Source organism: Manis javanica, chromosome 8, assembly GCF_040802235.1.
Source record: "Manis javanica isolate MJ-LG chromosome 8, MJ_LKY, whole genome shotgun sequence".
Taxonomy (NCBI): domain Eukaryota; kingdom Metazoa; phylum Chordata; class Mammalia; order Pholidota; family Manidae; genus Manis; species Manis javanica.
In genome coordinates, this window is record NC_133163.1 from 91,196,380 (window position 1) to 91,221,795 (window position 25,416).

Genomic DNA, 25,416 nt, shown 5'->3' on the forward strand with positions numbered 1-25,416 from the left:
CACTCAGTAATTTTTCTTATTTGTATCTATAGTAAGAAAATAATTTAAAATGGACATTTTAACAGTAGAAAAGTGGTATATATACCCAGTGTAATGGAATATTTATCATTAAAAATAATCATTACAAAGACTTTGTGAAGATGTCTATGACACAATGTTTAGTGGAAGAAATCAGGATACACAATCTTATTTACAGTATAGTTTCAGTGTATAAATATAACCACACACACACACTATAAACACTAGAGGGATACAACTAAGAGCTGGAGATCTTAAGTTGGAGTAGGTATGGACATAGTAAAATATGTTACATTTGATTTCAGAATCAAGAAGAGATAGTCAGCTGGTAAGTTTTTTGGGCTTGGGAGGGAGCACAATATGGTGGGCTAGAAAGTACTCTATGTTTATTATATACCAATTTAGATAATCAATTTAAGAATCTGCCAATAGCTTCTGCTGAGATGCTAGGTTAGGCCATCTGCATGGTTGCTCCAAGGTAACAAAGTGAAACTGGTCCAAAGCAGATCTTCCCTTCCATTGTTGGTCACAGCCCCTGAATTCAGATGTAGTTTCAACTTAGGGGTTATTGGCCTGAGTATACACTGTGAACCAGAACTTCAGGATGTATCTTACCCATGCTCTACTGTAAATGATCATGCAACAGGAAAAATTTTCAATCACAGAGGGCAGTCTATGTTGAACTATGGATTTGTTTTAGGCTAAACTGTTTTACATCTTGAGTAAATGATACTTAAAACTAAAATGAAACCAAAAATTGTGACCTAATTTCAAATGGCTATGTGCTTAATTTTCTTCCCAGGAATTCGAAAGTTAAATATTAACAGACTATACAAGTAAAGGCCAGAAATTCAGAATTGTTCTGAATAACAGAACATTAAGATCTACTCTACTCTCTCATTCTCCATGTCTAAGGAAGAAAACTAATGGTGGAGTTCAGCACTACTAACGGAGCTTGGCTTTCTCCTTGGGAGAGGAGCAGTAACCAGACTCTGCTTATTAAAACCTGCACTTAGGATAATTATGGCTCTGTAAGCCATCAGCATCCAGCGGGCGGTATTTGAAATTCCATAGGCTCATTATCAGGTGGGAGAAGTACTGTAACTGAGAGCTGCAAGCTGAACGGAATGCACACTACTGTAATTTGTCATATTGCATTGTACTACCACAAGGTTAGAGGGAAGGCAGGAAAACGGAAGGTGTTTTCTTTAAAAAAATTTATACAAAATGGAACAGGTAAGCAAAAACAAACTAAAATCAGCTTTAAGTCAACACCAAGAGATAGCCACTGTTAACATTTGGGCATAAAGCTTTATGGACTTATTTCTAAATAAGCGGTGATTTTGGTCCATACTCAGAAATCCTTTTCCTTATTGCCAAAAAAATAGGGACTAATTTGGTAAGAAAGCATATTTTGAACACAAAAATTACCAAGTATTTATTCTCTCTCTCTCTCTCTCTCTCTCTCTCTCTCTCTCTCTCTCTCACTAAGATCTGAACCACTTCTAGGCAGCTTTAGCTACCTCTTAAAATGGCAGGAACTATATCATAACCACCTAATAACATGAGATACACCAGCATTACTTTTAATCTCAAGCACAGAGGAAAATCAACAAGAATTTTTGTAATTCCTATTAGCGTTACCTGTTCTGAAAATCAGCAACCATGTCCCGCCTTTCTGAAATCTTGGATGAGCCATCAAGCCTCATGTAGGTATGTTTCCTGTAAACCATATATTCCTGCCAATTAAAGTAAAAAAAAATAGTAAGTCTGATGCAATTACTATATATTCTAATTCCCATAAACATGTACCTTCTACTTTCTATCTCATCCACACTGGGATTAAGTTACTGCATCCAGACTGAGGAGAAAACAGTCTCAAAAGTATAGGAATTTAATTTGTAAATGAGCTTGTGCGTGAAAATGAAGGGAAACCTGAAGATTACAACCACTCTCAATTTCAATTTAGAAACTAATTTTATTCTTATAGATTCTTACAGGTTTAATGAAAAACAAAAAAACAAAGCCAAGTAAAATGACCAAATAAAAATGGCTTTTCAGTCACCAAATGTCTCTCACAGCTATGGAATATCCAGTTTTCTTTCAGTAACACTCACCCTAATGTTTCTCTCTAGCAAACTTGCTGACCGAAGTTCTTGAATTTACAACCTAAGCTTCCTTCTCCTAGCACAGCAAGAATTGCTGTTAATGGAGGCCTAAGCATCAGAGTGGAACATAAGACAAGGTAACTTTCCATTGCAAAGACAGTTCCTGACATAATCTGTAAGAGGAATTACAACTTTTAAAGAATGGACAAGAGACTTCAAAAGATGCAATGGATATGTGTCTTCATACTTCAAAGCTGCAATTTCTCTTTAGATGATGTCCAAATGAGCAAGGCTTTCCTTCTTACCCCTGATTATACAGATTATACTTCAGAAAGTCCACTTGTAGAGAATCTATTATTAAAACTCAACATAGTTGCCTATTTATAAGAAACACAATGAAACAGTTAATTTCAGTTCTAAAATAACTATTCTCTATTGAAAAAGACTAATAATAATTTCTACATTTGGAAGATGTTTGTGTTAATTTTCTGTGGCCTGAAAATTAAATGTATGTTTTATTGCAATACTCTTGTAGCTCTTTTGTCTGGCTGGGTATTTCAGCACACAAGGTTGCTACAGTTTGGTATAGCTGCTGCAGTGTATGTGGCAGCCTACACTTAGAGCAAAAGAGTGCCAAAAGCCCTTCAAAAATCCTCTGTCTCTGGGAAGTGAAGCTGGTCAACAAACTAGACAAGCTCATCAAGGCACACATCTTCATTGTGTTCTACATATATATATATATATATATATATATATATTTTTTTATCATTTCTTTCTGTCTTCAGGTGGTTAAAGGCTTTGATAATTAAAAAGGGGCAGAAAATATTCAAAGTGAGTTTCAAGTTCACATTTAGTGGCATAACTCTACAATGAGACTAGGTTAATGGCAGAAGAGTAGGGAGTGGTTTGGATAAGGAGGACTTAAGGAAAGATGAAAAAATGGCATGATGATGGTCTGTAGAGGCTCACTATACCTTGACAGCTAATCCAATCAGGGGCTGCTGCCATTCAGAACAACAAAATGATTAGATTACACCCAGATTTGGCAAGTTTGGACTTGAACCAATCATGAGCTTCCTGCACAGGTAATCTAGAATCTTTTGCCTTTTAAAACAAAAACTTTTAACCTCAGTGACAACACTGATGCATGAATCTTCTCGTAGATCTTGCTGTTCACATCAGTTATATATTAAGGTCAGCACACATAGATATTAATCCTAGACCATAATCAAACCAATGCTGATTACAGAAAGCCTGTTACTGAGGCAACAGAAGCAAATCTTTTCCTTTTACTGCTTTAAGCTTTTGCTCTGCCACCCAGGGGAGTAGTGGGATTTCAGAAGGCTTAGATGAGTTTAGATCCTATTTCAATAAATAGCTTCAAAACAAGTAAATGGACATGGAAAAAGCAATTAAAAAGCAGAATAGGGGAATATCTATATTCTCATACCACAGAAACACATCTAAAAGATAAAGACTGAGATAAAGCAATTCAATATTCCTTTTGTTCACAAATTATGCCAAAGCTCTTTCTTTTAGATGCCTCTCTAAAATTCTAGGCTGTTAGAATAATTTAATCAAACATTCTCCTGGAAAGAAATGTCTAATTTCTTTCAACCATTAATTTTAGTAACTATGCTGACTTCCATTCTTAATCCAGTTTTCTTATGATTCTAAAAACATCTGATTTAGTATAAAATTCAATCCTATTCTGTTCAAATAAAAACAGAAATTCTATTTGATAGTACTCATGTAAGTATTAAAAACGTATTCTAAAAACCTCTAAAAAAACCTCCCTCTAGCTCCACTTAATTAATCTCTACATCCAAAGGTTTTCTAAGATTCATCTTAAAAGCATTGCTGAATACATTCTTTTCAAAGCTAACAGCTCTGACCTGGTTATTTAGAAACTATTCTCTGAGTTTTGAAGTTAGGTAACTTTTTTTTTTCTCTCTAATTTTGTTACCATTAATCTACAATCATATAAAGAACATCATGTTTACTAGGCTCTCCCCTACCACAAGCCCCGCCCCCCCAAACCCCATTACAGTCACTGTCCATCAGCATAGTAAGATGTTGTAGAATCACTACTTGTCTTCTGTGTTGAACAGCCCTCCCCTTTCCCCCACACCCCACATTATACATGCTAATCATAATACCTCCTTTCCTCTTCCCTGCCCTTATCCTTCCCTACCCTCCCATTCTCCCCAGTCTCTTTCCCTTTGGTAACAGTCCATTCTTGGGTTCTGTGATTCTGCTGCTGTTTTGTTCCTTCAGTTTTTGCTTTCCACAGATGAGTGAAATCATTTGGTATTTCTCTTTCTCCGCTTGGCTTATTTCACTGAGCATAATACCGTCTAGCTCCATCCATGTTGTTGCAAATGGTAGGATTTGTTTTCTTCTTATGGCTGAATAATATTCCATTGTGTATATGTACCACATCTTCTTTATCCATTCATCTACTGATGGACACTTAGGTTGCTTCCATTTCTTGGCTACTATAAATAGTGCTGTGATAAACAAAGGGGTGCATCGTCTTTTTCAAACTGGGCTGCTGCATTCTTAGGGTAAATCCCTAGGAGTGGAATTCCTGGGTCAAATTGTAGGTCTATTTTGAGAATTTTGAGGAACTTCCATACTGCTTTCCACAATGGTTGAACTAATTTACATTCCCACTAGCAGTGTAGGAGGGTTCCCCTTTCTCCACAACCTCACCAACATTTGTTGTTATTTGTCTTTTGGATGGTAGCCATCCTTACTGGTGTGAGGTGATATCTCATTGTGGTTTTAATTTGCATTTCTCTGATAACTAGCGATGTGGAGCATCTTTTCATGTGTCTGTTGGCCATTTGAATTTCTTCTTTGGAGAACTATCTGTTCAGCTCCTCTGCCCATTTTTTTTTTTTGAGAGGGCATCTCTCATATTTATTGATCAAATGGTTGTTAACAACAATAAAATTCTGTATAGGGGACTCAATGCTCAATGTACAATCATTAATCCACCCCAAGCCTAATTCTCATCAGTCTCCAATCTTCTGAAGCATAACGAACAAGTTCTTACATGGTGAACAAGTTCTTACATGGTGAACAGTACAAGGGCAGTCATCACAGAAACTTTCAGTTTTGATCACACATTATGAACTATAAACAATCGGGTCAGATATGAATATTTGTTTGATTTTTATACTTGATTTATATGTGAATCCCACATTTCTCCCTTATTATTATTATTATTATTTTTAAATAAAATGCTGAAGTGGTAGGTAGATGCAAGACAAAGGTAGAAAACATAGTTTAGTGCTGTAAGAGAGCAAATTTAGATATCAGGTATGTGCCTGTAGACTAAGTATTAATCCAAGCTAGACAAGGGCAATAAAACATCCACGGATGCAGAAGATTTCTCTCAAAACAGGGTGGGTGAGGTCCTAAGCCTCACCTCTGTTGATCCCCAATTTCTCACCTGATAGCCCCCCTGCAACTGTGCCTGTTTTAGGTTGTTCCTCCCTTGAGGAATTGTACCCATCTCTGGCTAACCAGTCATCTTCCGGGACCGTACAGGGAAATGTAAAGTTGGTAAGTGAGAGAGAGGCCATATTGTTTGAAAAGGTTAGCTTTTTACTTCTTTGCAGATTTATGCCCTGTGGCTTTTATGCCCAGTATTTGTCTTGAGGTATCTTTACCACTTGGAAGAATTATGATACTCGGTAAATTCGATATGAGGCACGAATTCTATTTAAGGGTTGTAATTAGGAAGGAAGAAGAAAAGCTATAGGAGTAGCCGACAGAAGATAACATGGGAAGACTGATTACTTCTTTGACATATCTTCTTGTAGAGTAACTTAAGCATGTATAGGTTTTAAACTACTAATTAAATTGTGTACACACATTAACATAATAGGAATACAGTTACATAACCAAAGCAGACCTATAATTACCAGCCATCTCCAGTGAAACCAAGAAAACCAGTTAGGCACCCTAGGCATTTGTGAAAACTTATCTATGATATGGTGGATATTGTCCAACTGAACTTGAACAGTCTGAGAGAAAACAGACAAATTAAAACAACCCATTCCTGGGGACTCTTCACATCCCATATGTTCTTTTCACAGTAGATAGTCTGTAGTCATAAGATTTCGGAGCGCTACAACTTGCACTTTTCCTAATTCTTGGTTGAGTTCCAACAGTATAGATCCAGTCAAATTTGTTGTTTTACTGTATGCACAGGCCAGCTTAGATATCTCCTTCTTCATTCCAACGGCAAGTCCAGGAACCGGTGGGATGAATGAGCTACAACTGCAGCATCGCCTGGATCTTTGTTGAGGTTTTTTTGATGATCATCTTCTGGTATGTCTCTTCCAGAGAGTGCTGATCTTGGAAGTTCTTCATATTGTATCTTAGTTCATTTTCTGGGTAGCCAAATTAGGCTTCGATCCTCTGTATAAACACAAACAGATCCTTTGCCCACACTTTGATATGCCCTTTATACCATTGTGTAGAACTCATTGGAGGTCACCACACAGGAACTGCTTTTTTTTTTTTTAAGAGAAAGGAATATTATCAGAAAAATGTACCTCCATAGCTGATCATCTAACACCCTTTAAGTGATCAAAATTAAGGATATTTAAAGCATACATTCATCGTTGATTTACAGTTAGTTTTATCCTATCAGGGAGTAATCCCCCTTTTCTTTCTTTCTTTTTTTTTTATCATTAATCTACACTTACATGAAGAATATTAGGTTTACTAGCTCTCCCCTATAGCAGGTCCCCCCTATAAACCACTTTACAGTCACTGTCCATCAGCATAGCAAAAAGTTGTAGAATCACTACTTGTCTTCTCTGTGTGATACAGCTATCCCCTTTCTCCCTCCCCACCATGCATGCTAATCTTAATACCCCCTTTCTTCTCCCCCACTTATCCCTCCGTACCTACCCATCCTCCCCAGTCCCTTTCCTTTTGGTACCTGTTAGTCCATTCTTGGGTTCTGTGATTCCGCTGCTGTTTTGTTTCTTCAGTTTTTCCTTTGTTCTTATACTCCACAGATGAGTGAAATCATTTGGTATTTCTCTTTCTCCGCCTGGCTTATTTCACTGAGCATAATACCCTCCAGCTTCATCCATGTTGCTGCAAATGGTAGGATCTGCCCTCTTCTTATGGCTGAGTAGTATTCCATTGTGTATATGTACCACATCTTCTTCATCCATTCATCTACTGATGGACATTTAGGTTGCTTCCAATTCTTGGCTATAGTAAATAGTGCTGTGATAAACATGGGGGGTGCATCTGTCTTTCTGAAACTTGATTGCTGCGTTCTTAGGGTAAATTCCTAGGAGTGGAATTCCTGGGTCAAATGGTAAGTCTGTTTTGAGCATTTTGATGAACCTCCATACTGCTTTCCACAATGGTTGAACTAATTTACATTCCCACCAGCAGTGTAGGAGGGTTCCCCTTTCTCCACAACCTCGCCAACATTTGTTGTTGTTTGTCTTTTGGATGGCAGCCATCCTTACTGGTGCGAGGTGATACCTCATTGTAGTTTTAATTTGCATTTCTCTGATAATTAGCGATGTGGAGCATCTTTTCATGTGTCTGTTGGCCATCTGTATTTCTTTTTTGGAGAACTGTCTGTTCAGTTCCTCTGCCCATTTTTTAACTGGATTATTTGCTTTTTGTTTGTTGAGGTGCGTGAGCTCTTTATATATTTTGGATGTCAACTCTTTATTGGATCTGTCATTTACGAATATATTCTCCCATACTGTAGGGTGCCTTTTTGTTCTATTGATGGTGTCTTTTGCTGTACAGAAGCTTTTCAGCTTGATACAGTCCCACTTGTTCATGTTTGCTTTTGTTTTCCTTGCCTGAGGAGATATGTTCATGAAGAAGTTGCTAATGTTTATGTCCAAGAGATTTCTGCCTGTGTTTTTTTCTAAGAGTTTTATGGTTTCATGACTTACATTCAGGTCTTTGATCCATTTCGAATTTACTTTTGTGTATGGGGGTAGACAGGGATCCAGTTTCATTCTCTTCCATGTAGCTGTCCAGTTTTACTAGCACCATCTGTTGAAGAGACTGTCATTTCCCCATTGTATGTCCATGGCTCCTTTCTCAAATATTAATTGACCATATATGTTTGGGTTAATGTCTGGAGTCTCTAATCTGTTCCACTGGTCTGTGGCTCTGTTCTTGTCCCGGTACCAAATTGTCTTGATTACTGTGGCTTTGTAGTAGAGATTGAAGTTGGGGAGTGAGATCCCCCCCACTTTATTCTTCTTTCTCAGGACTGCTTTGGCTATTCAAGGTCTTTGGTGTTTCCATATGCATTTTTTGAACTATTTGTTCCAGTTTGTTGAAGAATGTTATTGGTAATTTGATAGGGATTGCATCAAATCTGTATATTGCTTTGGGCAGGATGGCCATTTTGATGATATTATTTCTTTCTAGCCAAGAGCATGGGATGAGTTTCCATTTGTTAGTGTCCTCTTTAATTTCTCTTAAGAGTATCTTGTAGATTTCAGGGTATAAGTCTTTCACTTCCTTGGTTAGGTTTATTCCTAGGTATTTTATTCTTTCTGATGCAATTGTGAATGAAATTGTTTTCCTGATTTCTCTTTCTAATAGTTCATTGTTAGTGTATAGGAAAGTCACAGATTTCTATATGTTAATTTTGTATCCTGCAACTTTGCTGTATTCTGATATCAGTTCTAGTAGTTTTGGAATGGAGTCTGTAGGATTTTTTATGTACAATATCATGTCATCTGCAAATAGTGACAGTTTAACTTCTTCTTTACCAATGTGGATTCCTTGTATTCTTTGTTTTGTCTAATTGCCATGGCTAGGACCTCCAGTACTATGTTAAATAACAGTGGGGAGAGTGGGCATCCCTGTCTTGCTCCCGATCTCAGAGGAAAAGCTTTCAGCTTCTTGCTGTTCAGTATGATGTTCGCTGTGGGTTTATAATATATGGCCTTTATTATGTTGAGGTACTTGCTTTCTATACCCATTTTGCTGAGAGTTTTTATTATGAATGGATGTTGAATTTTGTCAAATGCTTTTCCAGCATCTATGGAGATGATCATGTGGTTTTTGTCTTTCTTTTTGTTTATGTGGTGGATGATGGTGACGGATTTTCAAATGTTGTACCATCCTTGCTTCCCTGAAGTTAGGCATCTTTTAAAGATGGCACAACATTCCTAGTCATCCCTGAACTTTCTGTAATTCAATCCCATGTCTGAAAACACTGCTGGATGATTTTCACTTACTATGTGGTTTGTAGGGATTGTCATGCTTACCACTTTTGTGCATTCAAGAGGGCTTATGGTATAGAAAGATCAACCATTACACTAAGGGTATCTCTTATCCAAGTAAACATTTGTTATTTAGGGAAGACTTAGAAAACTTGATCTACCAATATAATTAAATTTCCTGGAACCTTATAAAGCAAGAATCCCTTTTGCTCCACTTAAAGCAGCAAAGATAAAGAGTAGCCAAGTGTATATCTTTTTTCCCTTCCTTCAGTATCCCTTTAATTAAACAAATATGAATACCAGTACTCTCATGTGGATTCTTGTGGCTCAGTAACTGCTAACCAAAGTAAGTTCCAATACTGATTGAACTAATAAAATTAAAATTGTGCCTTTTCACAGTGAGGAAGTCTTGAGACCTATACTACAGTTCTAGTAGATACTATTTTTAAAACTTAAGAAGCCAAAGGAGTTATGGACAAGATGTACTCTTGGCATTTGAGTAGTGATTCTCAACCAGGATTAAAAATCCATGTGCCTGGAACCACCCCAGAGATTCTGAGTCTGTAGGTTGGGGTGAGGGCAGGAACTTGTTTTTTTTTTTGGTATCATTAATATATAATCACATGAGCAACATTGTGGTTACTAGATTCCCCCCATTATCAAGTTCCCACCACATACCCCATTATAGTCAGTGTCCATAAGCGTAATAAGATGCTTGTCTTCTCTGTGCTATACTGCCCTCCCCGTGTCCCCCCCCCCCACATTGTGTGTGCTAATAATAATTATTTTTAAAAAACTCAAAGATGATTGCAATATCCTGCGTCTGCAGCTGAGAATAAGTACTACAGGGGAGAGATAGGGCAAGGTCCATTAGAAACTTGCTCTTTCAGCCTGGCCAGCAGATGAGCAACACCTGAAGTTTGTTAGAAATGCAGAATTGAGGAGCAAACCCCATCTAGTGAATAGAATTTGCATTTTAACATCTGTGTGTTATAAGTACATTTAAGTTTGAGAAACACTATTGTAGAACCTATGTTTATGCTATTTTTAAAACACTGGAATGCTTTTTTTCAAGCAAAATCTTATATGGAACTCGATAGTAGGAATAGATAAAAAGCCTTACTATTCTGGTTGATGAAGAAGGATAGGGAGTCCAGAGCCCCACCTGCTTAATCTCTACCTAGGTCTCCCATCCTCTAGCCCACCCATCAGTTTGAAAATTACTGTCTTAGAATACAAGTTGAGAAGATAGGTCAGTTGTGGATCAGTGGCATGCAAACAGAGGTATCAGCATAACTCAGTACCAGTTTCAGCAAGTATCTTTCACTCCTTTCAAGATTACTAAAGAAAAGCAAATATTAACACACCCAAAGATGCTTACAAAAGGATTAGGTTCATCTGAAGTAGCAGTGATGATGATGGCTATCATTTCCTGAACATTTACTAAGTGACAATCACTATTGTAAGAATTTACCTGGTTTTGCTTACCTAATGCTCACTACAGTCTTTAAGGTAGGTGTTACTGTCACTTCTATTTTACAGGTGTTAAAAAGTCTCTGAAGTGATATAGACAGTCGATAATGGAGCTAGGATTGGGACTCAAGTAAAAGACTGTCTCTAGAGCCTTTCTTTGGCTTACTCCCTCTGCTGTTCCCACATGGAACAGAAGCTCATCATCCCTAGGGGAAAAAAAAGGCGTGGGGAGAAGCCCCATAAAGTTCTTAATATATTCTGTCCATAACCCCCATCTATCATCGTCATAAAGAAGGGTAACTGAGCACTTGAAAAAGGCAAATGTTTATATATCCCTAACAAGAACCTTCCATTCTGAGTATTTTTTTTTTTATTTCAAAGTTGTCTCTGATACTCATTTTAACCCAATTTTACTTTCATAAAACAATTTGGAGGAAAGACTCAGTATAATCCACAAATCTGAAGAACTGGTATAACTATATTTTCTTGAACATGCTCCTTTCTGTCTCTGAGGTATATCACCATCAAAAAGTAAGGCTCCTCTTAATATTTATTACAACCTCTGTTGTCCAAGCAAATTACAAGCTGCTGACTTGGCAAGTAACACAGCCCAGTTAGGCAGTCATTCTCCCCCTTTCTAAAACAAGCCCTCTGGAGTAAGACCCAAGCATCACCAATCTTGTGTGTAGGTCTACTATAATCTGCCTCCACCCTACTTGTGTTATTCTCTTTTCTACTATACCATAAGCTCCAGTCACATGGAACTGCTCTCCTCCAAAATCTTGTACCTTCCCATCTCTGTGCTTTTCTACATCTAGCTTCCTTAGTAAAGAATGCCCTTGCCCTTTGTGGGTAAAACTGTAATATTTCCAGAATATCTTGCCTGGCTTCAGTACATCTGCATATTAATAGATGTTTATAGGTGGAAAGAAGTATGGCTTTAGTGCATTTGCATCATTCCTCAGGGGTGGAGAGAAGTTCATCGCCATATCAATGGGTAATTACCTGGGCAACAGAGGGCTTATCTGTACCCGAGAGGAGAAAGGAGGGCCGGTTTTGCTTCCGTGGAATAGGAAAGAGAAAAGGGCCCAGACTGCAGTTTGTAAGCAATAAATGGATTTTAAACTTTATTTTTCCCTTTGACTGATTTTAGTTTTTAGAGGTATTTTGCCCCGGGATTTCCTCTCCACGGACTTACTCCCTTGATGGTTGAAATTTACTGAAGTTTAGTTCAGATGTCACTTTCTATGTGAAGCCTTCCTTAAGGGACCCATTTAGTAATAAATGGATCCGTCTTGCTATTGTCAACTATGTTTATGCTTCATTTTTGGCATCAGTTGTCAGAGTATACTTCATAATTGTGTGTGTGTGTGATACATACCCTTCACTAGATACAGTCTTTGAAGTCAAAGACCACATTTAATTGATATTTACATCTGCCTTGCACAATGCCTCGCTCACAGGTGGCATGAAAAAGAAATAAACTAAATAGAATAAATAGAGTGGTTGTAAGCTGACGCATTTTTTCCTATCATTCCTATGATCTAATAAAAATGCTAGTTAATACAGCATTAGGCTCACAGACACTGAGAAGTGACTCCCAAGGGGGAGAGGAGTGACCAGGGTTGGGGGCAGCAGGAGAAGGGGGACTCTTGAACCACTGTGATGTACATTTGATAAAATTAAAAAAAAAAAAAAAAAAGCTAGTTAACAGCAATTCCAATTTGCTTTTCACTCCATAAAGTAGTTTTAGATTCCCCAGCTTCCCAGTATATTCAGGATCACAGCTCCCAAAGGTAACTTGGAGTTCTAAGAGAAGCCAGCTAGCTCATAAATGATATAATGTCTGTTCAGGTGAATCCTTCATCAGCAGGTACTTGCTGACTTGGCAAGTAACACTTGCCAGTATCTCAGATGTCATTAGCTATGGATTATCTGGATTAAATTTTGCATTGCACTATTTTCATATATTGGTGCAGTTCAGATTTGTCTGGTTTTCAGTACTTTTATCGTATTCCATACAGCACTGGCTGACCCCTTCCAAGTACTTTCGCACTGCATAGAAAATACTTAAGTTTATTTTCTTAAACTACAGACCCAACTGTTTGATTTAACAGGAATGAACCTCAAAAGAGATGATGGAGAGATAATGTAAGTCATCTGTAGTAAGTTAAAAGCTCTCTGCAACTACCACACAATAATAAGGGGCAGGAGGTGTCCCAAACTAGGGTAAAAATGGTGGTGGTAGGAAAAGTTTTGTCTGGTATCAGCTGACACCACCATCACAACTGCAGAGGGGCCATGTCTGTTTCCACAGTACCTCCACCAGTCAAGACGTAACAGGAGACTCAGCTAACATGAAGTAAATCAACAACATAACATTCAGTGATCTACTATATCCTCCCCTATTTATGTCCTTAACTTCTGCCCATGGCACCCTAAAAATTACTGGCCCTGAAAATTAAGCAAGTCTTCTTTTTGATAAAACATTTGACATATTCACAAGAAATTTAAATTAAAGCCATATCTTTGCCTAAGAGAAAGACGCTGTCAATCACTTTTAGAAAATACTGAGCAAATACTAAGCACTCAAAACTAGTATTTCTCACAAAATGAAAACCCAACCATGTATGTGAATTTTTACTGTCTTTTAGTTCTTCTGAATCCCAGAAACAGACAAACAGATAGTCAATGTTAAGGAAAAGAAAAACTCCAAAAGGCTGTTGGATGCAAGAGATGCTGCATGCTCTACAAGTTATACAATGGAGCTTCAATGCCACCTTGAGTTTCTAGCTCCTATTCTACTGGTAACTTTCTTTCCCTCTTTGATACACAGGGTACAAGACGTCAAGGGAAAAAGAGAATCCTGAAAAAATGTTTTTTAAAATCCAAAACATAAACAAACACAACATCTTAAGAATGAAAAGCAAGGCGAGGGTCAAGGTTTTTTTTTTTTTTTTTTTTTTAAAGAAAAGGTCATGTGTACTCAAGGAAAAGCATCTATACAGAAGCATCTTTCTATAACATTATCTGTAGGGTTCAGGCACCAGGTCATGTTTTAAACCTGAAACATGGCTCCAGTGACTGTTTACAGTGAAAGCTCCCGTTACAAAAGTGACTGAAAACTTTTTGAGAAGGTAAAGAGATGTAGACCTAATTCTGCACTACCCAAGATTCCCAATACATTTATGCTTCACTAAATGATCAGACATATAATAAACATGGTAGGCTTTAAACTAACTTTATGAGAGCTAACCTCCTAGAATACAGTTCAAGTAAATAATAATAAGTAGATACAAAAATGAACTTTCAGGAAATTTAATGTTGAAGGAAAAAGAATAGCATAGCATTAAGGAAACCAGAGAATGGTTTCATTTTAGTTTCTCTGTAAAACATACAAACCAGCTGCAATAATTTCTGGCTTTAGCATCCTAGATGAGTGTTATACATATGGCTAAGGAATGTTAGCACTTGTGGAATTCAGGTTTTAAATCTCTTTTCCCTAATTTAGAATTCCCCATAGAGAGATGCAATTACATTTAGAGAAGATTCTCCAGCTGCCACGTTTACTAAGCCTACTTACAAAGTCCACATCACCCCACCCCTCCATAAGATCTGATGGATTCAAGAGAGATAGGAAATAACCCTGGATGGGTTAAGGTTTACAGCATTCATCCTGAACAAAATTCATTATCACACTTTGAATTATTACTTTTGGTAATATTTATGAGTATTTGCTTATAATTACATAGAAGTATGCAATATACAGAATAAGGAACTAAAATGTAGGACTGTATCAGACTTAAACCACACAGACTCACCTTCATCTACCAGAATTGGTTCTATGTTGGTGGCTCATCCAGTTTCCCTTAGGAACTTCCCCTTAATATGAACAAACTTTTAAGGCTCTATAATGTACTGATACAGCCTTGGAAAAGAAATATCACTTCCCTAACAAAATCCTTAGAATACTACCTTTTTCTATAATTCTGAGCATTGCAAATCACTACTTCATCTGTAATTCCCTGACTCTTCCAGACAAAGCAAGTGTACTTATTAGAATCCCACTGAACAGTGTCGACTGTTGCATCATTTGGTCTGAACAATGTTAAACATGTAAGTAGTCCTTTTATTTTGAATTACTGCTATTAGGATCTTTAACATAATCAAGATTTACATCAAAGACAATGGCTTAATTACCTCTTTTATAGTCACTTATAAGCATTTTTCTATTAGTTAGAAAGAGGTGACCTATTCATAACACAAATTAGAAAGTTTAGCCTGTGAATAGCATTCAAGGGGATAAACATTATATTAAACATAAGACTTAGTGATTACATTGACCTTGAATATCATTTGTAATGTCTCTTGATAAAACAGGTTGCTGATTATTAAAAAGAGTCCACCACTGAATTTAGATAAACTCACTGCATAATTTAGCAAGCCAACCTTGGCTCCCACAGAACCTAAATTCTTCCCTATTACTACCCTTCAATTCCTGCTGTACTGATACAATCTCTACTCCCTCATTCCTAGATAGGACTAATCATGGTCCAATTTCATTTATTTATTACCAACTCCTTCTTTGAGTAGCAGGGTTAGACTATGTAGCCTTAGATTTATAAAGCTTATGAAAAAACATGAGAATATTTACACCCTACTGACATCCAGGTGCTTTAGTCTCTCAGTAGCTTTCCAACTTTCTTGTACTAAAGAATTATTACTCTGGTCATTTTTGACTATCTGTCCTCACTTTCACTCTGTTTCTATATCCATGACTTCCTTTCCCTCAAGTAATATGCCACTCACTACTCAAACAACGAGAAAGTAGTGAGAACATCAACATAAAAGGAACTAAAGTAGCAAGGCTGCCCTGCACCAGGATGAATGCTGTAAACCTTACCCACGGCTGTATCTTTCACGGTAATCCAGTGGTTGTCAACTCTGGATAATAGAATCGCCTCAGGAGCTTTTAAATATCCTGATGACTAGGCTTCATCAAAACTTATTAAATAAGAATCTCTGGGGATGGGACCAGACATCAGTATTTGTTAAAGCTCCCCCAGGAGACTCTCAAGTTGAGAACCACTACATTAACTCAGGTTGAATAGCTGCTCTTGGGTTTTTTATATGAAGAACTAATCCCAAATCTTGTTTTCCACACAGAATTTCAGAGGACTTTTCAAGAAATTCCTAGGCTCTGATCTACTTTAAAATTAGGGAATTTCTTCCATAGTAAAGGAGGGGAGTAGGTGGTGCTCTACTTCATAGGTATAGGGAGAGAGACAAAAGTTCTTTGCATACTCTCACATCTGCCAGGAGCTGCTTTTTCTCCCTTTATAGACAGTAAACTCACAAAAATATGAGTCTGGGGTTCCTATTAAGCATTCCTGCAAGTCAAGGTGTCCTAGATCCGCCAAGGTTCCTTCTCCTACCTCCAGCAGGTCTATCATCCTGGTCATCTGGGAGTAGATAAGGACCCTATGTCCTTGAGACTTGAGTCGAGTCAGCAGGACATCAAGGGCATACAGCTTTCCACTGTCAGTGATGAGGCTCTCCTTGCCTAGGGAGAAGAAAAGCAGGGAGGGCAAAACTGTATTTAACTGAAGTAGCAAAATCACTCACTGCAAAGCTGTATGCAGCCAAAATTACTACAGTTAGGATGCTTGTCATCATGAAAGGAAATTCTATAGAGAAATAAGTCCACCCTGTTAAATCATGATCCAGGAAGAAATACCCTGAAAGAGGGAGGTATAGGTTCCCTTCCAACTGACAGTTCCCCATCAGACAGCAGCTAAAGCGTTTGAAAGCTTCCTTGCTGTACATCCTTACACAGTGGATAGAAGGCACACACAGACACCTAAGAGTGATGTCCACATCATATTTGCTGTATGTAATCTAAGAAATCTGTTTTTTCTTTGTTCATCCTATCTCTAGATACCTGTTTCTCTTGGTTCTGTGGTTAAATGGTTTGCCTCCTGAAAACATGAGAATGCAGAGTAACAAGGACTGTTCCTGCCTATCCCTGGAGCCACTTAAACATCAAGAAATGCAAATAAACATACCCACTCTTGCCTTTTTTAAAAAAACAAAACTCTCTCTCCTGGACGATTTCAAACAGGCTGGCTGGTAAATGTCATTATCCTAAACAGTAATTTAATAAAGGCGTAGGCTTGTTCAGCTTCTCAGAAAGACTGACTATGGGTTTCTGTGAAATGGAAGCTGCTTTTACTTGTGCTTTCTCCTTTCTCTTTCCATTAAAAAAAAAAAAGGCATTTCAGCCAGAATTAACTCACAATTTTTCATCCTATCCATTCAGTATCATTCAACTCCCATCATATTTCAGGAAGCAGAGTTTCCTGTTTCCAGACTGGTCCATAAACATGCCCTGAACAACTGCTGCTATTAAGAAGGGGAGAGATGAGGTTTAAGGGACTGGGAGATTTAAAAGTATATAGGGAAGTAGCTATGGGACACAAAAAGGGAAAGGCTAGAGATATTACATAGATAACAGATGGCTAAAAGTAAAAAAGAAAATTGTTAGAAAAACATACTGTCTTATCTCGGTTTCAGGGTTTGAACCTATGGTTTTTTCCCCCTGAACTGCAAAGGCTTACTGAGAGGAATCCAATAGTTCTCAACAGTTATTTCTCTGTGTTTGCCAGTATTTGCCAAGTGTACAATTATTGTATAAACTGAAGAAGAACGGATGTGCTGACAGCACCATAACAAATCATCAGCCCCTCTGTTTTTGCTACAAAGCCACAGGTCCTGATGTTTATTTACTTCTCTGCACTGCAGCCTGCCTTTTCCCACCTTCGGAACGCTGCCAGGCCACATCTCTCCCTTTACCACCCCCTCCCTGATGCTGTGGCACACACCTTTGTTCAGCCTCTTTGTTTGGTCCTGTTTAGATTATTGAAATGCTCTTCTTTTTGTTGGTCTCCTTACCAACACAATCAAATGACTGCAGCTGGGACAGAATCAACTGCTAAGTCCTCTCCCTGGCACCAGACAAGGAGGCCTGTATAAATTCCAAGTCTGATCAGGCAGCAACGCTTTCATAACAACTTCAAGGTTTTCTTCTTGTCACAATTACCCTTCTACTTTAATTGGATTCCCTGGGGTCCCTCAATTTTAATAGCTCCTAAACATCCCCCACAGAGCTACCAACCAACTTTAGACAGTAAGTTTCTTTCTTTTCTCATTAAAAGCACAGGAAGGTAAGAAAAAAAAGAAGCCCATATATTTTTCAGTCACTCACTGAGAGTGGGCAAGCTAAGCTCATCAGATTTCTACAGCCTGCGTATCTTCTCTCTCCATTCATAGATACTCCCTCAACGCAAACATTTAAGCATATACAAATATGTCTCGTATCTGAATTTTGAAAAGCTTTATCTAAAAATCATGATGTGATGGTTTTCACACATTCCTGCTTCCAACATCTACTTTACATTGTTAATCAGAATGCATGAACTGATGCTAAGATTAAGAAAGCTCAGAGATGAAGATGTATGTATACTTACAGGGATAGACCTGTGATGCGCCTGAAAGAAGCACTACATAGTACCTGTTGTTAGCTTGTTAATGTGTAGGTGAGGAAGGTGAAAGTGGATGGAATGGATTTCTTTGGATTGCCCTGAAGAAAAAGGCCTAAGAAGAAAGACTTCAGCAATAATCTTCAAACACTTTAAGCAATCAACAGTATTTCTGCTTCTCTGGTGAGCATGCTAGACAGAGGAAGTCAGCCTCCAGGATTTGTCCTTAGGAAGGTATGCAAAAAAAACCCAAAAAACCAGGTTTTCTTTCTCTGCATACACTGGTGTGTAGGCTCTGTATACTTCTGGGCCTGGCATCCATTACCCCAATTTTCAGTAGATACCAAAGTTGCACTGGACAAGAGCACACCACCTGTTGCTAAGCAGGGCTTAGAACCAAGAAGAGAGAAATTCTCCAGAAATTAAACTGATTCTGCCAAGTCAAACCCATGCCCAGCTCTTTCTGTAAAAAAGGAGCTCAGAAAATGCTGACCAGACCTATCCTACTTTCTTACAATATTCCCTACAATCCTATGGTACAATCTTACAGTTTTACTTAGATACAAGTTCTTACTGATTGCAGTATAAAATCCTGCTCAGAGACAAAATGAATATATCCCATGGCAGTAAAATTAGGATAACATGAAATTATCTCCTTTTTCCAAGGACAGGAGACTTATGCAGGGATTGTAGATCTTTTTCCTGGTAAAACATGGAGACGCATTCAAGGTGTGTGCAATCTAGACTTTGGTCAGTCTCTCAAGCAGTATGATGGAACTAACCCTTCCCCAGGAAACAGAAAATATAAAAGCAAGTATAGAGGAAAGAGGGATAAAAAGCAGATTCCAGTGACACCCCCACCCCAACCCCTCACTGCCCTGCACCAGCCAGTCTACAAAGTACAATGGGGTCAGTGAGGAGCTGGTTGGTTCTCACAGTAAACAGCCAGTGAGGCTGTTGCTTTTTATCGATGCAAAAAGAACTCAGACACTTCCTGCTATTTAAACAAGGCCCATTTTTCTTTCAAAGAACAGGAAAAGCCACAAGAGATTCCCACAGAGCCAGCAATAAGCCTTCTACTCCTGTACTGGAAATTTAGGAGCTAGAATGAAGAAGGGAGAGAAGAAGTAAGGTGTCTTGCTTCTTTCAATACCTGTGCTCATCTTCTGCCTGGGATTCGTGGCCTCCATGCCTGCTAGATTTTATTCCTTTATTCCTTCTACTACTACTAAGGCCTGCTTTTTTTACACTTGAGCTTTCCTTTTGCTTTCCAACAATATACCTTCACTCACTGCTTTCATGTGTTCTAAATCAGCTATGAGGCCATATATAAATAATATTGCTCTTATATATGCATAATGGCATCTTCCAGTTCAAAGCACCCTGAAGTTACTATCAGGTTGACCAAAGTCCCTTAACACTTGACAAAAAGTTAACACTAAACCTGGAATGAACATAATCGAAGTATCAGAGATTTTGCACAACCCAAAATAACACAGTAGTTAAGTTACCACTCCAGCTTGCCAGCAGGTGTAAAAGCAAAGAACATAAGCTTATGAACCCTGTGTTTGGTTTCCTTAAAAGTAGTCTCATTAAAGCAAAGATGAAAACCCAGTTTCCTTTCAACCCTTGACCTTGACCCTAGGAGGTCTGGGAATCTGCTAGTATTTTGGCACAAAACATACTGTTTTTCTTTTGGTTATCATTCAGATCTCTAGTGCTTCGTGCAGGACACTGTTTATGCTACTTAGATGGGTCTTTCTATGAGTGACGACATTCTCATTCATTCCATTGGCAATGGCACAAGACAGCTGCACTCACCCGACCTGGAGCTTTCTGACCAAGTTTATTTCTATGCCACGCACCCCCACCTCCTTCCCCTTTTAAAGACAGGCATTCTTTTCTCAGCAATAAGCTTGCCAAAGGAGAATACTTAAGCAACAAATAAAAAATACACTTCTCTCTCAAGTCACAAATTACTTAAGTATTCTTATCTGTATTCTTACTTGTAAGTTACCAAGGACAAAAGGAAACAGAAACCCCAAAGAACTCTGAATTCCAAATACCTAAAACAGCCACATGGAGTATACTCTCTGGTCCCTTGCCAAAGCTAGGAACATATCCCAAAAGAATGTAAGACTCACCTGGAATCCTGATGAAAGACCAGCCATTCTGAGGCCTGATGCTACACAGTCCTCCAGTTGGCTCCGGGAAGAACTGAGATCGCCGATTTAGCCAGTGTGCCGCCAGTTCAGGGGCCCCATTCAACAAACACTGCTTGGCTGCTAGACTCCCTCCTTCCTTCAGCACTCGTTGCTCATGTTCTGCACTTGGGTCATTGCAGTAAGAATCCAATGGCATTGCAGTGACCTGCAGTGAAAAATTCGTACGAGATGATTCTTTCACACTTCATATTCATGAAGCCTTCTGAACCTCAACTTTGAAATCAGACCAATGTGGGTAATTCTTAAGGCTAGTGATTTTAACTTCCCCGTTCTGACAAATTAAGCTGTTCCTAATAACCGACATAGTGAGCTTTCCCAGGTAAAAGCCCAACCTCTTACATGAGCCTGCAACAAACTAAGGATCCAAAGAGTGCTTGAGTGTGCGGACAAACTGGAATACTAGGTCAGGAATAATGCTATCACAGATGTATATATATATGATCAGTCTGCCACCTCCCTTCATGCTAGGTAGTGCTTTCAGTAGAATTCTTTTAGCTATACACAGGATGGTGAGGCAAAGGGAACTGGAGCTAGTCAGTCATCATTAAAGAACTAAAAAGTACTTGCCCGGTACATTTAAAACTATCTTTAACACATCTATGGCAAAGCTCTATGGGGGTAAAGAAAGCAACTGCTAAAGAGTAGTAGATTCATTTCTTGGCTAGGGCAGAGGCCATACACAGATTCTTACCTCACCACAAGGTACAACACTCAAAAACTTCCCCCCAATGGAATAGAAAGCTCCTGCCAATTTAGAAACTTAGGCTTTATCCTCCTTTAGCAATCTGGGTGTCCCACTCTATTAAGCAGCTGTGTACTCTGATACAATCTGTCAAATCATTTGACAAGGAGCTTGAGTTACTTTTAGTTAAAATCTGGAAGCTATGCAGCAGACTCACGGACTCCAAGAAGGGACTAGTGGTTACCAAAGGGGAGGGTTGGGGAGGATGGGTGGGGAGGGAGAAGGGAATTAAGGGGCACTATAGCTCATAATCACAATATAGGTGGGTCACAGGGAAGGCAGTACAGCATGGAGAAGACAAGCTGTGACTCTACATTATCTTACTATGCTGATGGATAGTGACTACAATGGTGGGGGGGTAAGTACTTGACAATATGGGTGAATGTTGAAACCATAATGTTGTTCACATGAAACCTTCATAAGATTATATATCAATACTTTAATAAAAATAAATTTGGAGGCTGTGGCTATCTGCAAGCCCAGGTTGGTAAAAATGCTTAAGTCCCATTATAAGCAGTACCTTGTTCAGAACAACCTTGGAGCTAAACCAAGAGATAGGGTAGATGGCTATAAGGAGAAAGGGCAGAGGTGTTGGGAGATATCTGAAAATAAAACCCTGCTGTTCCTAGTTAAGTCTATTGTTTCTGTTATTTCTTGGAAGTTAGACATTTAGGAATATCTATCTTGCTATTAACTTTTCCATTTTCATGCCCATTTTTAAGGCAATGGTTGTCAAGTTTTGGTATGCCTAAGAACTTTCTTAGGAACTTACCTCAAATGCAGATATTGATCTAGGTTTTTGAGAGTATCCCTGCATCTCAGGCCATGCCTTGAGAAATACTGCCTGGGGTACATTAACAGCTTGCTGACTACAGGGCTGCAGGTGCCTCTTGCTGGGGAGTAGAGGATACCAAAACCAGAAAAAGAGCACCATTTACGAATAACCACAGATTCCACTACTCTGACTTGCAGCTGAACTGAGTTTGTTAGAGAGCAGTGCCATCTACGGTCCAGATGCAAAGCTACAGAGGGTCACAGCAAGCTGGGCCCCAGGAGCTCCAAAACCCAGGCAGACTCACATACAAACATGTTTACCTACACAGTACCAGGAGCAGGTTTTGGTAATTTCTTATCACCTTTACCACCGAAAGTAGTTTGCTCTCTTGCCTCCAAGTTAACTCATTTTTCCTACTAGAGGCTGTGCACAGGCATATAAAAACCGAAATACAGAGCAGATGGATAAAAACTGGGTTTCTCCCTGCTGTGGCTTGTTCTGACAGTAGCCCAGTAGATACTAGACTAGAGCTGACATCTACCATATAAGGTATGAGTCCCAGAACCTCACCATCAAAGGTGGCTATATACTGTCATAAAAATGGTTTAAGAAGCAATGGTCTGGTCTGGACTATAGTAGTATGACCAGTTCTATGCATCTCAAACATGAACCGTCTTGCATGAGTAAAGCACACTTAATCTTTTCTTATGATAGACTCATACTGACCAATTTTTATACTCAAAGATAACTGCTCTGATTTTTTTCTTTGTTTATTCTGTGGAAAAGAAGAACTTATACTGGAGTTATATATAAAGTCTCTGGTCCTCTCAAGATGAAAAATCAAAAGCTAGAAACTGCATGAAGGATAGGGGAAGAACAGTGACAAGAGAAAAATGTTTTTCCTGCCTAGAACTCATTTCTAGGCACTCCTATAGTTCAAAAACAAAACAACTTCTTTCAGTTGTAAACTTTCACCTATTTTCCAATTTCATTTTGCTGATCTCCGTCCAAATCTAGGATTGAAAGCTGGGAGGTTTGCAAGGCACAGCTCCTAGTGGAATATTTTTTAATGTTTTGATAAGCTTCTTTGGCAGGAGCCCTGGATCAAGATACATGCAGAATCATAGAATGTCATATTGTAAGTACGTAAGCAGTGAACTCATGAGATACAAAAGGAGGCAATTAAGTCAATTTCTGCTTAAACTGTGCTTTCCAAGTCAGCTCTTAGACAGCATCCACCAGTTCTAACACCAAGTGGCCTTCCTGATTGCTCAGAAGCAGGGGGAGATGAAGCATGATATACCATTCTTCCCTCCCCCAAATGGAAATGCATATGCTCTTCAGTCTCATATGAGCTAACCCCGGTTTCTTGCTCCATTAAATTCCTAAACTACAACTATAGTATCGTCACGGGCTGTCTTATCAAGCATTCTGCGCGTCCTTCCTGAGGGCATGTACATTCCTGTTCTAGCTCTAGGAAGCGTGACCACTCCAAGCGCTTCAGTTTTTTGGTAAGATGTATTCCCAGGGTCTTAGTTTATTAACTGCAAAATTTCCTCAGCCAAAGAGAAAATGGCTCCTGTGATTCCTTCCTTAGTGGCATAGTTCTTCCTGAACTGACCCAAAAGTTTTCATAGCATGTGCCAGGAAAATTAATTTGTGTTGACTCAAGGCCAGGGTTGAGATTCAGAGGAAATTAGTTTCTTCCCACCACAGATGGGTTAGAAATCACCATTATCTCATGAAAGGTGGTCTGATGAGAAAAGAGGTTTTAAGTATATAAAAAATTTAGACATATTTAAAACTCTTGTGTCTGTCCTTATAACCATGGTGTAATCAGTCCCATTTTCAGGTTTAGCACATGCTATGTGAAAAACCATGGGGAGAGGGACTGAGTAGGAAAGGAGGGTGAAGGGGAGGAGCCCTTCAGGCAAACGATAAAAGTTTTCTCCTGTCCCCTGCTACCACACACCTTTATGCTATCAGAGTCTTCTTCAAGCTACATTTATTATTCTTTACGGAAACTTAAATATTTTTATTCAGGGAAATAGTTTTAGACTTTGGGTTCTGTAGAAAACAACACTCAAGTAGTACAAATATAATACAGTTCAAGGCAGTTCTCTTTTTATTGTCTCTATAAAACACTGGGAATATAAGATGTAAAAATCTCTTAACATCCCTCTCTCAGAAATATGGCCTTTTGATCTGTACATCAGACTGAGAGAATGAGAACGAAATAAATCACACAACTATGAAGCCTGAAGATTGCTCCCTAAGGAAGCACTTGACTTTAGATGATTCCTAGATAAAGTTGCATTTCTCAGCATTAACTTAAGCTTCAAAAACCATGAATGCTTTAGAAGAACTAGACACATACAAAAGTCACATACTTTCTCGAGAGCCAACACAAATTAAAGTTGATAGTAGCCAGGGAATCAAGTCCATGTAGCACAGGATCAGCAGAAAGAAATTTAGGCAGGTGGGAGTCAATGGGGTTGAGTATTAGCACCTCATTTCTTTTCATCACCTTTCTTTCGACCCTCTGCCAGACTCTGATCTTTGATAATAAAGGATGCAAGCCAATATGAATGGTAAAAATTCCACTAAGGAAGAAATATAACTGTGAAAACAGTAGTCTTGCTACTGCAGTCAATGGAGAATACAAGGTAAAAACACAGATGGATAAGAAATATCAGCCTCTTAGAATATTTTGGCTAACTTAAAGTTGCCCCTTACAGCAGAAGGAAACAACCTGGGAAGACAGAAACTTGTTCTTTGCTCTAATCACAGAATTTGGCCATATCTCTACTCTGCCTCTCTCCTTTCATACACTCCTTCATGGTTTTAAGAAAGTTTTTGTCTGGTTCTGATTGATAAAGACACAAAAGAGAATAAAGGATGTAAGCAACATAAACAACTGCAGTGTGCCAAGGGGAGCCTTTGCAATGATGCTGTTGACAATCACCAGAGTGCCCTGTTTTGACAAACTGGGTATTAGGAAGGATCTAACAGCTGTTCAAAGTTGAAACCACAAAGAAACTACCCCCAATCTGCAAACAAGATTATGACTGCAGAATGTTGAATATGGCACAACAGTTGCTTTTCAGAAGGAACATAGTTGTAAACCACAGTCCAGACAGGGCTGCTGAGGAAAGTGAAAGAAAGCCAACTAGGGAATTTCTTGATGCTGGAGTATTGCTCCCTTTTGTTATCTGGAGACTGTACTGCAGTGATTAGTCCAGATCAAATCTCCCTCCCAATCTGGCCCCCTCCTCTGAAAAACCCTCAAAAAC

The 25,416-nt window shown here is 38.6% G+C and overlaps 1 protein-coding gene across 3 annotated transcripts in view; it reads right to left on the reverse strand.

Annotated features, from left to right (window-relative positions):
* INO80 (INO80 complex ATPase subunit) overlaps window positions 1-25,416 on the reverse strand; it is a 147,514-nt gene that overhangs the window by 30,797 nt on the left and 91,301 nt on the right. For all 3 annotated transcript variants that reach the window (XM_073211654.1, XM_073211655.1, XM_037018901.2), the window contains exons 26-28: window positions 20,526-20,751; window positions 16,279-16,406; window positions 1,663-1,757 (exon numbers count right to left, since the gene is read on the reverse strand). In XM_073211654.1, coding sequence (XP_073067755.1) covers window positions 1,663-1,757; window positions 16,279-16,406; window positions 20,526-20,751 — 449 coding nt within the window. The remainder of the gene's footprint in view (window positions 1-1,662; window positions 1,758-16,278; window positions 16,407-20,525; window positions 20,752-25,416) is intronic.